Source organism: Halichoeres trimaculatus, unplaced genomic scaffold (genome assembly GCF_033239565.1).
Source record: "Halichoeres trimaculatus isolate MK-OKI-2021-1 unplaced genomic scaffold, fHalTri1.1 fHalTri1_scaffold_23, whole genome shotgun sequence".
NCBI classification, from domain to species: domain Eukaryota; kingdom Metazoa; phylum Chordata; class Actinopteri; order Labriformes; family Labridae; genus Halichoeres; species Halichoeres trimaculatus.
Genome location: NW_027437201.1, coordinates 1,556,783 through 1,569,846, shown reverse-complemented (window position 1 = coordinate 1,569,846; position 13,064 = coordinate 1,556,783). Strand labels below are relative to the sequence as shown.

General features: G+C 43.6%; 1 protein-coding gene across 15 annotated transcripts in view; it reads left to right on the top strand.

Annotated features, from left to right (window-relative positions):
- The window catches only part of LOC141785049 (shisa family member 6), a 100,473-nt gene that overhangs the window by 58,724 nt on the left and 28,685 nt on the right, over nucleotides 1-13,064 (top strand). For 8 of the 15 annotated variants that reach the window (XM_074663144.1, XM_074663143.1, XM_074663147.1 and 5 more), the window contains exon 5: nucleotides 10,485-10,523. The exons of the other annotated variants lie outside the window; for them this stretch is intronic. In XM_074663144.1, coding sequence (XP_074519245.1) covers nucleotides 10,485-10,523 — 39 coding nt within the window. The remainder of the gene's footprint in view (nucleotides 1-10,484; nucleotides 10,524-13,064) is intronic. 15 annotated transcript variants of the gene reach the window in all.

The following is a 13,064-nucleotide window of genomic DNA, read 5'->3' as shown; positions in this document are numbered from 1 at the left end:
ACCTGGACTGTTTGGTCCACTTTAAATGGACCAGGGTTCGTTTCCCATGCTGGTGCGGACTTTTCATGCAGGTGTGAATAGATACAAACGAACCCTGGTGCGGACCAAACAACCGGACCAAGACCCACTTTTTGAGGTGGTCTTGGTCTGCTTCCAAACGAACTCTGGTGCGGTTCGTGGTTCTCCAGTGCAGGTCTGAATACAAACCAAGGTCCATTCGAACTAACTACAGGATACATGGGCCTTTTGGGCCTATAAAGCCACCGTAACCTAACCGTCTTTGGTTCATACCTGATCCTCCATCTTCTGTTAAGCCACGCTGTTGCTGGCATGTTGTGGGTCAGGACACGCAGAGCATAGCGTCTCCTTGCTGCGCTCATTCGTCTTCTCTGTTCCAAAATCTGAAATGTGTTGTTAAGCCTTCTTTGAAGGAGCTGCTCTTGAAACTGAAAATGATTTTGCAGCTCTAATAAGAGCACAAACACACATTTACCTCCATTTCCAGGTCTGTATTCTGTGTGCCGCCTTTGTCAGTGCTGTCCAATGAGAGCACTGATCGTCACACGTCACATCGTCACATGTGTTCACAGAATATAGTCCACTTGCAAAAAGCCCAATCTGAATATGAACCGCACCAAACGAAAAGAATAAAGTCCGCTTTTAGTCCGGACCAAACAAGTGGACCAAAGGACTTTTCTGGTGTGAATACAGCCTTAAAAGAGAGGAGAGGTGTGCTCTCCCTGCCTCAGACTATGATACTCCTGTACCATATTTACCCCTCTTCATCCTGACTCAGATTCCCAGACTTGAGTATCAGCTGATCCTTGATCTCTGATCACAGATTCTAGATCAAAAGGCGAGCAAAGACAGTTTTCCTTCTAACACCAGAATGTTTTGTTTAAATAATTTGCTCAATTCGTTGTGAAGACTTAGCTGAGAAGTTGTGAATCCTACAGGAGGGAGGGGTTTCCTTCCCTCAAACAAGGCTTGCTGGAATTAGCTGAGTGATAAAAGTTTTCCACCATTAGGTTCTGTCATACATCACAGGTGTATCTCTATTCTGATTGGGTGATATGGCCAGGACGCTTCCTGTATTAAAGATCAGATTTTTAAACCAAAATGAAACAAGTAGAGCTTCATCCTCGTCCCCAAAAAGGGCTTGTATTCCTCGCATCACATGATGCACCCTCGTCATTTTTTCATGTCTGGTGATGAAGCATCGTCAGCAGCATTTCAGCTCTTGCAAAAACAATGCAGTACGCATCAATTTTGTTAAACACTGATCAGTGTATCAATGCATCCTGCCTGTCGTTGTCACAGCCGATACAAACCTGCAGTCTGTGAGCTTTGCAGCATTTTTTGGTCTGTACCTGTAAGGCCTTTGAAAGTTAGCGGCAGAGAAAGTCTCTTTATCGGAGGAGCTCCAGGAGGCGCTCTCTGTTCTGTGTTAATTACCTGGCAACAGAAACGCTGGATTGACTGAGTCCATGGGCGCTGAGAGGGGAGCTCTGCGGGCCTGCTGAGAGCTGGAGAACTGTCCTCCCTGTGCTCATGAAAACCCCCCATGGTGCATGCATAAGTGCACAGGTGTGTGAGTGCATGATGTAGAGTCTGAGTTTGAGATACGACCGTCTGGAAGCATGGCGGTTTGATTCTGATGTGCAGTAAAGACAAACAAAAGATTTGGATTTAGTTCTTCTTAAAGTCCCAGTATTTACGTCTTGGTGCGTCCGTGTTGCAGGATGTTTTATTCAGGGATGGCCACATGCAGGAACACGCCTCAGGGTTGCAGGAAAGGTCATGATGGCCTCTCTGAAACATTTGGAGCAGGTCGGTCAGGTTTGCAGTGTGTCAGGGAGCATTAAGCACTCTGTAGTACAGCGGGAAGATTTGGGGGTTTATTCTGTCTCCTCTTCCTCCTCCTCTTCCTCCCTCCTCTCTGTCCTGCAGCATAATTCTCTATAATGAGCTTGTGGACAGGAGATGAGATATGATTCTTGGAATTAAAACAGCATTTTCTACTTTGATCATGCAGCAGTGTGTGAAGCACTGAAATAAGACTCTCCCCTTCTTTATCCAATCTGTGCTCTCGCTCTCCCTGCCTTAATCTTCCCCTTGCTGGCTCGGCCCGCTCTATCTGAGCTTGGGGGATTGCTGTACGAGATGGAGAGTTAATGAAGAAAGCTTTTTTTACTCCCCCTGCAAGAAGACCGGTAAACTCTGGCAACTTTGTACTCTGCTCTTGTTAATCACGTCACGACCGGCTTTCATGCTCCACAGTCCCACACCCTGAGCCAGCTCAGCATAAATATTTCACATCGTTATTTCCAAGCCCCGGAGAATACGTCTTTAACCATCACGCGAGCTGCTACGACAATGACTCATAAGTATTTCTTGCTCTTAAAGTTGGCCAAACAGCTTCGGTCTGTCTCCATAAAACGACAACAACATCCTTCTCTTTATTCCTCCTCATCACACACCGCCTCATTTTACAGCACAGCGAACACACACTCTCTCACACACACACAGGCTCACACAGGCTCACACGCAGAAAGGCTTGTCTCCGTAAACTGCAAGTGAGATGCAACGTTGTCAAAGAGCCATTAAAGATGCTATCATCTAATATGGGGCCTGACGTGGGCTGGTGCTGCTGGCAGCGTGTTATGTAAGCAGCTTTCTCAGGGACTGATAGCGATCCAACACACCCAGCAGGGAGCTGTGTACGTGTGTGTACGTGTGTGAACATGTGTGTGTGTTGGGGTAGGGGTGCAGGGCTGTGAAAGCTAATCACACATTCAGCACGCTGCATAATATTGCACCCAGTGTTTTGCCACAGGTACACAGAGAGGCTCGTCTTCGTGCCAATTGATTTGTTAATATGCTAATGTGGCGTGATTAGCGGAGCACGGCGGCTGCGCATCCTCTCTCAGTCAGGTGTTGATTGAGAGAAAACAGAAACAAACGGAGACGGAGGAGAAAAGAAAAAGGCACATTTTCAAATCAAACTTTGAGCTCTTCCTCTGTAATTAAATGCCAAAGTTGACAGTGAAAGGTCAGATTTTTAAAGTCAGTCTTTAAACAATCCTTAAATGTCATATCTTCATTTAAAGAGCCCAAACTGACATTAGTTTGCTAACACGCAGGAGTGTGTGTCACTGAATGTGTGCAGAGACATCAGCCCCTCCTCTGTTTTCAGTTCTGCTTCATCAGCAAACGTTAAGTGTTGGCATTTGATGAGCTTGGTATGGGGCGCCCACTGAAAAGTTGCTCACACATAACAACACTTCTCCACATTTAGCTCTAAAACATCACGTTTAATGCAGATTTACAGAAATATTTGCGAAATATACCTGTCAAATTTTATATATAAATGTTGATTGTTTTGGCTACATTTCCTAAACATTTTTATATTCTAAATATTTAACTAAGATTTCCAAATATTTTGCTAAGACTAAATATTTCTCAAAGATTTCTAAATCTTAAGCAGAGCTTTAAATAATGGCCAAGATTTCTAAATCTTGAGGTACGCTTGAAAAAAAAGTTGGAGGAAGTGACCCAGCCAAGCAGGACTTGGAGAATGTCAGGGTCTACCTCTTCAGTGTCGGCCACAGGATCTTTATCAGTGCAAATACAACTCTTGGTACGTTTCTTTTTTAAAGGCTGATTTAGCCGACTGAGTTTGACATTTTCCAAATCCCACTTGGCTGAATCGCTTCCTCAGACTTTTATTCTGGTGCTTCTGGTGAGCGGGAGTGTGAATTTGCATATCAGTTACCCTAACCCTAGCAAATATTTAGAAATCTTTACTTCAGATTTAGAAATCTTAGAGAAATATTAAGTCTTATCTTAACATTTAGAAATCTCAGCGAAATATTTAGAATAGAACCTAAATGTTTAGAATCAGGACATTTATTTTTAAAATTCATATAAAACATTTAATTTTTAAATAAAATATTAAACATTTATAAGTAATATTTGACGGATATATTTAGCAAATACTTTTCTTAATCGTCATAAAAAGTGATGTTTTAGAGCTATATGTGAAGAAGTGATGCTGTTATTTGTAGTGTGTGTAACTTCACAATCACCGATTTGTGCTGTTTCGTCTCTGTTGAAATTCTAAACTCAGTCATCTCACTTCCTGTTTGTCTTAGAGCGTCCATCCTGCAGTATTGATCGTCTCTCTTGATGAACTCTGCTGAGATTTATTTCGGTCATTTTCCTTCACGAGGCAGTGGAACCTGCCCTCGTCGCCCTCAGAGGAGCAGAATCAGCTCTGACGTTAACCTCTTCCTGGACGGGGATAAGCCCAGCTGCTGGAGACTCCTCCAAGCTGACCTTGAGCGTTCTTCCCGTCAATAAGTTATCGATGGCTTGATAAATCCATCGGACATGTAATGCAAGGCCGACGTATTGATGTCTGGGGAGTGTTTTTCCCAGAGGACACACTCCGTCATCTCCTGCTGCTCTGTGGGGAGAGGATCTGATGGCTGAGGGGGAGGATGAGGACGGAGCTCGTGTTGTCCTGTGGTGTGGAACATGATGTACCCGATGAACTCGACTGCACGGGTCACACAGATCCTAAGAGCAGGGTGTTAGGAGCTGAAAATGTGCCTCTTTAACATCAGAGTGTGTCAACAACCAAGATGAGAGGATGAGGGATGAAGCAAAGCTCAGATGTCCTTGAATGAGTCTGTTACAGAGTGTATTTCCTCCACATCACTGCGAGCTCTGCAGGTAATTCACGTGTTTGTGACCCCGCTGTTTGAGCAGCAAACACCGGGCGGATCCCTTTACAGGCCTGAGCGCTCCTGTGCGGTTATTTCCAACCAAAATGTGACACGAAACCTTGATGCCTGAAGCTCTGGTTGCAGATCTCCTGACTCGACACTCTGCGCTGTATTTATGATGCGTGCAGTGTTTTTAGTCAACAGGAACTTGTAAGGTTAGAGAGATAGAGCAGGATTCAGCAGTTTTACCCTCAGAGCTGCACGAGCAAACAATCGTCTCAGTTCACCGTGTGTTGGTGTCGAGCAGCCGGCTGTTTGGAAACACGAGTGCTGCAGAGAGGAGAGAAAAACGCTCAGATTCAGCTCAACTAAGCAGGAGTCTGTGCGTGTTTGAAATGCTGCAGGGTGATGCATGTGGTCAGCTCAAACCCTCAGATTCAAAGCTACATGGTGTCTATGTTGTGCACCATTCCACCAGTTATACATGGTCAGAGATGTCTGTGTTCACCCTGCACCCTGTGCTTGAGATCATACACTTCAGATGGTCCTCATAGCCTGGTGTTGAAACTTTCAGTGAATGGATCAAATGTTTAAAGCAGAGCTACAAAAGCAGTAAACAGCACCACTCTATGCTCCTACATATAGACTGATTCAGCCCTGCTGGCTGTAAGAGGCAGAGCTTCCTGATGCTCTGCTGCAGCCTCACTGGAGAAAAGGAGTCCGTGCACCGAGCAGACCCCCTCCCTGGATAAATCCCCCTGCCAGCATGCTCACCATCAGCACTCCACATCGTTTGGTCCCACTCTCAGCCCAGGGTAACTTCCAAACAAGAGGCTCAGCTGCTTTTCCAGCCACCCTCACCCCAGCCGGCCCTGACACATCAGCAGGGCTTCATCCTCAGATCAATGATGGATGATGGACTCAGCTTGCCAAAATGTCAGCCGGCAAACGTGTCATGTGTTCCAAACACTCTCAGAGCCAGGAGGAGAAACAGCCAGAGGAAGCTACGGCCTCTTTCCTCAGGAAGCGGTGAGCTGTTTGGCTCCACCTTGATCTGTTTCTGAGCTGAACGGGATCTAAAAAAACAAACAGAGCTGTGAAATCCAGCATCCGATCAGAGCCGCTCAGATACTAATGTGCAAACACTGACTCCAGGGGCTGCTGCCGTGCTGTGATGTATGCTGCAATAAAACTAAATGCTTTTTTATGACTGAGACTTCACGTTCTCATGGATTTCATATTAGCATATAATGTAGCCTGTGTAGCATCTCATAAAGCATGTTTGTTAATGGTGCTGAGTGTGTGAGCAGCATCCACACACACACACACACACACACACACACACACACACACACACACACACACACACACACACACACACACACACACATACACTGATCATTAATTCATCGCCACAAATGTTTCATTGTAATGAACTCACTGTGATCTGCAGAGAGCGCCTGGACGAGTACACAGAAACTAATCTAACAAACAAACAAAGGAATGACATCTTCTGAAGCTAAATCAGCCCAACGTCAGCATCAGTGTTGTTTTAGACAGCTGTCTGAGCTTGAGTCGTTTGACTTTGTGTTTTAAAATTACTGATAAGACTGGGTAGTTGTTTGATAATATACTGTAGCTGACCTTTGAACATAAAATGTGTTTCTGTTTATTTATAATTATAGGTTTACATATTATTTAGTCTCCATAGTGAGTCCATGTTTGGTCATAACTTAAGCTCCAAACCAACTTTTTCATTAAATTCACTTAGTAATAACTGAATCAGCAGGAGCAGGGAACAAGTGGTGGAGGACCCAGATAAAGATACAACGAAAAAAAGGATTCATTAACCAAAATTTAAAAAAAAAAAAAAACTGGGAAAAAGACTGATAAAGGAAACAGTGGAGATGGAACACAAGGAGGACACGTGGGGGACATGAGGAGGACACGAGGGGGACATGAGGGGGACAGAAACAAGTGACACAAGGCAGGCCACAGAAAACATTGAACTGACAAGGAAGTCAAGAAACAGAGCCTGTATGAACAGAGGGACAATCAACACGTGGGAAACAAGACACAGGTGAAACACGTGGGGGGCAATCAGATAGGAGGGAAACAGTTTGACTTGCAGTCTGCAGTCTGACTGTTCTATTGGGTCTGTTTTGTAGCATACTACTCTGATTTCCAGTTCCAGAAAATGGAGCTACAGATCATGGATTGTATTTGCCTTTATTATAAATGTACAAAACAAACTATGAGTAGATCTCAGCATTTGAGTTATTTTGTTATTCATATCACAGCAGAATCATCATATTTTATTTTTAATCTTACACCGAAAGTTATTTTGCTCACTGAAAATAAATGTGGAAAGGATTGACTTTTTAGTTTTTCATCTAATAGAAAAAAAAAAAAACTTTCATTAACCCAAGCATGGTTAAAAAAAAAGTAAATTAGTAGTTTATATGGACTTTAATGAATTAGTAGAAGTACACACCTCTTTAAGACAAGAAGTGACAAGATTTACTTGTGTTTGTTTCTCATCACTTTACTTCTATCTCACAGACATTCTAACATTAGTGTTGTTGTGTTGTAGTCAAAATGCTGACTTTTTCCAGTAGATGGCAGTAATTCACCAAAACCTGACACCTGCATAGACAAACAGCTTTAGCACTGTGCATTGTGGGAAACAGTATGCCAGGTAGACTGGTCCGTTGCCTACTGCAGTGTTTCCCAATCCTGGTCCTGGAGGACCCCCTGCCCTGCATGTTTTGGATGTTACCCCACTCCAACACACCTGATTCAAAGGAATGGCTCGTTATCAGGCTCGAGCTGAGCTTGATGACGAGCTGATCATTTGAATCAGGTGTGTTGGAGTCGGGAACATAAAAAACATGCAGGGCAGGGGGTCCTCCAGGACCAGGGTTGGGAAACACTGGCCTACTGGATCAGTAGGACATCCAGCAGTTTTTGACATTCTGCAGATTTGACAAGTTTTCTCATACTGCCTACTACAGACTGAACTTAAACCAAAATAGTACTAGTACTAGTGTAGTAGGCGGTTTGGAAAACAGCTGAGGACAACTAAACCAAACACAGAGAACAACAAAATGCACAGGAGGGGGAAAAAACACTCAAGAAACACAAAGAGAATTACCAAGAAACTGAAGATACACAAGATCACAAGTGAGACACAAGAGAATCCTAAACCCAGAAATAAACAAAAACACAAACTCAAAACCAAGTCCTGACTGGGTTTAGAATATCAGCAGGTTACCTGAGGTTTTAATAACTCAGCTCCTGGTGTTACAGTGTAAAGTGTGACCTGACCATCACTGACATGTTCAGCTGAGAGTCACCAGTTAGCACGGTCACTCGGTCAACACTGGTAGCTCTGTAATGGTCAGACTCCATGATGCTGTATCATTTCTGACAGCTGACCACAGAATAAACTGACATTTTTATGCTGCTCACAGCTTTAATGTAGAGTTTAAAGAACAAGCTTAATGCTGCTTCTTCAGCCAAACTTCACAATGCCGTAGGTTGAAGAAGGGTCTGTGTGTGCTGTCACAGGTGTGTTGAGCAGAATGTGTGCTGCATGCCAGGTGGTGGGTGTGGCCAAACAGGGATAGGATACTTTTCAGCTTTTGACAGACAGAATACACACAACAGGCAGACACGTCATGCATTTAAATGTCTGACGGATCACCCACTAACATCTCCAGACTCGCCTCGTCATCAAAGACTCACAAACATATCATTACGTTTTGGTCATCAAAGAGACACATTGAACTCGTCACCGTCTCGTTATCCTAATGAAAAAGGAGGAAACAATAATTTATCCATCATCATGGTTGACAACAACAACACTGGCTATTATAAATCTAACACCCGAGGACATTTCTCCCTCTAAAAGGGTTTTTATAAGACCTACTTTGTCCACAGGGGGCACCAGCATCCATGAGTGAGTCATCCCACTTGAATAAAAATGGATTTTATGTAAAGGAATAGGATCAGATGTAGAGGTGGGATGTAAGCGTACATTGTGTTCCCTCACGCTGTCTGTGCTCTGAAGTCCAGCTCTTTCTTTCACTGAGGTTTCTGTGTGAACCTCCTGCTCTTATCTGTGAGCTCATGTAGAAAAATCTGCAATTCATGCTCCTCGGTGTACCTACAGCAGCGCTCGCCGCTCTTATCGGGGATTCTCTCCAGACTGCAGAGGTTCATTTGGTCAGTGGGTTTAAGGTCAGCCTGGTGTGCATATTGTTCAGAGCATCCCTGTAGCTGTGTTTGTTTGTGTGTGTGTGTGTGTGTGTGTGTGCGTGAGTGTGTGTGTGGGAGGCCGCAGCGATGAGAAGCTGAGGGTAAATCAATAGTGATGGATCAAAGTGCTGCATGGCTGGAGCCCCGTGGTGTCAGGGAGCGAGGAACAACACTGACTTCTCATACCTCCTCTCTTCTTCTCATTATCCTCCTCCCCTTCCTCCTCCTCCTCCTCCTATGGCCCTGATCTCAAAGCTTCAGCTCCTCTCCGTCTTCTCCCACACCTGATGGCATTCTCTCTGCTTCTCCATGATGTGTAGGTGTGTGTGTGTGTGGGCTGTTTGTCATGGTGTCAGGTGACATCAGTCAGTGTTAGAAATAAAACCTGGGACACTGGATGTGGGAGCTCTGGGATTGTCTTTATCCCTGTAGAGATTCAGCAGTTCATCACTGAACGGACCTAGAGTGTTTGAATGATCTGTGCCTGTTCATCAGGTGTAATCCACAACACGTAGATCTGGATTTGGAGGTCCTCCCTTTCTGAGACAAGGAGTATTTAATCCATACATGTGTTTTTAACGCTATGACTTGTGTTTGGTTTCCAGCACCTGAGGTGATTCACCTACTGAGTCCATGATGTTTGGTTGGTTTAGAGTCTGCTTAATGTGCTGCAGGTGTTTCAGGGTTTACTCCACACCTGCAGAGATCAACCACTGCTGAAAAAACAAGCTCCTCACTAGGAAAGGCCTCATGCACATTTACATACAAAAAACAGGGCTGTGACTACAAGCTGCAGAAATGTGGTCAGTATTAGAGTCTATCTCCAGGTTAACACAGGCTGTAGTTTGGAGTCAAACAGAGTCCCTTGTCTTGCTGAACAATATTAATAATGGGTGACCGATTCAGACTCTGGTGACAGGAACTTGACTTGAAAACGTCCCTGGAGGCTCCACTCAGCTCAGACTTTACAGACTGCAAAACCAAAGACTCAGACTCAGACTTTAGATTTGGTGGCTTGACTATGATAATGTTGAAATCTTTAAGAAACCTATTTATTTATTTATTTATTGACTTATTTAGTTATTTGACATGTATAACTGATGGACAGTGCATAAAGCAGGAACCTGGGAGAGAAAGTTTGGGAATGACTTGATGAAGGGCAGCAGGTCAGAGTCAAACCTAGCTGCCTGTTTTAAGGACTAGAGCCTCTTCACCTGGGGCCACTGGGCCAAACTGGCTCCCCTCAGGTTGGCTGCTCTTATACAGGCGTGATTTAAGCTGTGACAGACTGCTGTGATCATTTTGTATTGATATGTAAATCTGAGTGTCATCTGCGTAACAGTGTATCCTCATTTACCTGTTTAGACATGTAACTCTGTTAGACTGTGCTGTATAGAGTCAAATCCTGTAGTTTGTATTGTGAACTGTGTTGTTCTGTTGATCTTTAATAAAAGAGCTCGATGTGTTCAATAACCACTTGGTTCTGTTTTCCAGGAGAAAAACATTGGCCGGTCCGCTCCCAGAGTCACCATGGTAGGGATGGCTGTTCTTTCTTAAAGGGTTAAAGTTGCCTCATAACACTCTGTCAAGATTCTCGAGTTTCAACGACAGATTAACGGTGATGATCTGGTTTAATCTGAGTTTTGTGATCAGTGTTTGGAGGCAGCTTAAACCTGCAGTGTTACTTGTAGTGCAGTGCCTTCCCGTTAACCTCTCTAACCTAACCTGTGTATTTCCCCTCTGACCTTTAGCTCACCTGTCTGTGTGATGAGTGTGTGCAGTAGGGTCTGTGTGTGCTGGTTCTGGGGGTGGAACGGTACCAGAACAGATTAACTCACATTAGAGGAGCAGGTTTTAACTGAGCGTCCACTTAAACACCTGCAGAGGAGAGGTGTAGTCAGTTCTCCATTATCATGGACCTGAAACTAGGGACCTCTGAGCGAGGGTCTGCTACCTGCTACAACCTAATATGCATGCTACATGTGTGAAAAGGAAACGGTAGACAACAACAAAAAATAAAAAAAACAGTTGAGTGAGCAATGATATAAAAATATGTTATCATATTCAAGTTTTCCTTCAAAATTTTTGAAATTTTTGAAATTTTTGAGAGTAGCTGTTGCACCATTTTTTGTTTAATTTTCACTTTTTTTACATTTCAGAACTATAAGAAAGTTTTTGCTAACTTTTTATTTTTTTTTTGCAAAATAGTCTTTTTTTGCAAAAAAAAATATTTTTGAAATTTTTGAATATTCATTTTTTTTAATTTGGCAATTTTTTTACATTTCAAAATGTTTTGAAGTATTTGAAAATGTATTGAAAATAAGAAAACTAAGACATGACATATTCAATTAAATCAATTTTAAAACCTCTTATCCACTTTAAAGTCTTTATTATGAGGTTAAAGTAGACTTTGTGGCCCCTGAATGACTTTAATCCAGGTGAGCTGAGGAAAAAAGGCTTCTAGGACAGTAAAGGTAGCAGATCCCTGCCTCAGAGCATAACCTCACATTCCTGACTGACTCTATATCTTCTGTCCTCATTACATTATGTTTAACTTTTTGTCAGATTCTCTTGAAGTTAGTAAGAAGACCAATCTTTGTTCTGCCAAAATTAAAAACATTGGCTTGCCTCTAAAAAGACAGCAACCACACACCCAACAGCATGGGTTCAGGAACATTTTAGCAACTTCCCGCTCTGTTGTAAAGAAACATTGTGATTAGTTTTTGGAGCTACATATCATGTTTGAGAACCTCAGCACTTTGTCATAACCAAGCCTCAGCTGTTGTTCCTCTCAGAATAAGAACCTTTTCATGGAGCTCAAACTGACTGACTGTGAGGTAGATGTCACTTCCTGTAAACCAAAGCTCCACTAAACCAGTTTTCAGAGAAGACGTCAAACACGAGTACCGTTGCACCCCTAGCTGGTCCTGTTCAGATTAATGTTGGGATGTGGGCTCGCCTTCAGAAAACATCACAAAGAGGACGTTTGGAGTTTCAGCTCCTCTGAGCAGAGTTTGTCCTCACTAAGCAAACTGGGACACGCTGAATGTAAATGTGAATATTCTCTCCTCTTGATGTTTGTTATGGCCGGCCCACATGTTTTATTCTGTCATTGTGTTGTGCCTTAAAACCCGACTGGTCCAGCTCCAGTCTGTTGTAAATCCTGCTCTTTGAAATGTATGTTTTGAACTGTTTCACTGAAGCTTTCTCTGTGTGAACTGACCTGAATGCGCTAACCTCTCTGGCGTGTGTGCTCTCGGACTCTGTGCGTCTCAGTGGAGAGGAGGGCTGGTTTATAGAAGGCATGGATAAAGGCAGTTTTGATGATGTTACTTCTTTTATTTTAAGAAGACATCAGAAAAATCTGTGCTTATCCTTGCTTAAGATATACGGACCCTCCTCTTCTTCCTCTACCTCTTCCTCGTCCTCCGCCTCCTCTCAAAGGAAGTCTGCTTTTCTACAAGCCCACGCATGGACTCGGTTTGTATGTCAATCAGCTGTTGGAGTAATGGCTTTTTTATTGGCGTGTGATTTCTGCCATGAAATGCCAAACTGTTGCACTGTTTGATTTTCAGGGGCGGTTATTACCTTTAGAGAGAGAGCAGACGAGCTCTGTAAGAACATCATGAAGCACTACTTCAATAAAATGGATCTCTTATTGCCTTTCAACACACCGGGTCACAGTTGTCTGCGCTGGGGTTCACTGTCTATCACATTTCAAAATGAGCTGGATATGAAGTCCATCTCGACCTCCTGCCCTCTCCCGTCCCTGCTGTGACGACGGGGGCACATTTGTCAAACTGGAGAGGCTCTGACACGTCAAGTAAGCGCTCGGCCTCTGGAGCCGGGGGGGTGATTGTGAGTTATGAGATAAGGAGCGATCCTTACTGACAGTATGGATGGAGAGACACTCTGGATGGGGTTTATTGCTCTAGAAGAACACAGGGACTTTGCTATCAGCAGCTGGAGAGTCCCTCATTAGTGGAGTTATCTGTGAATGCAGACTGATATCTGAGCGTCAGTGCAGCTGCTCGTTCCTGCCCTTTCTATAACTGTGTTAACTGGTCCTCACAC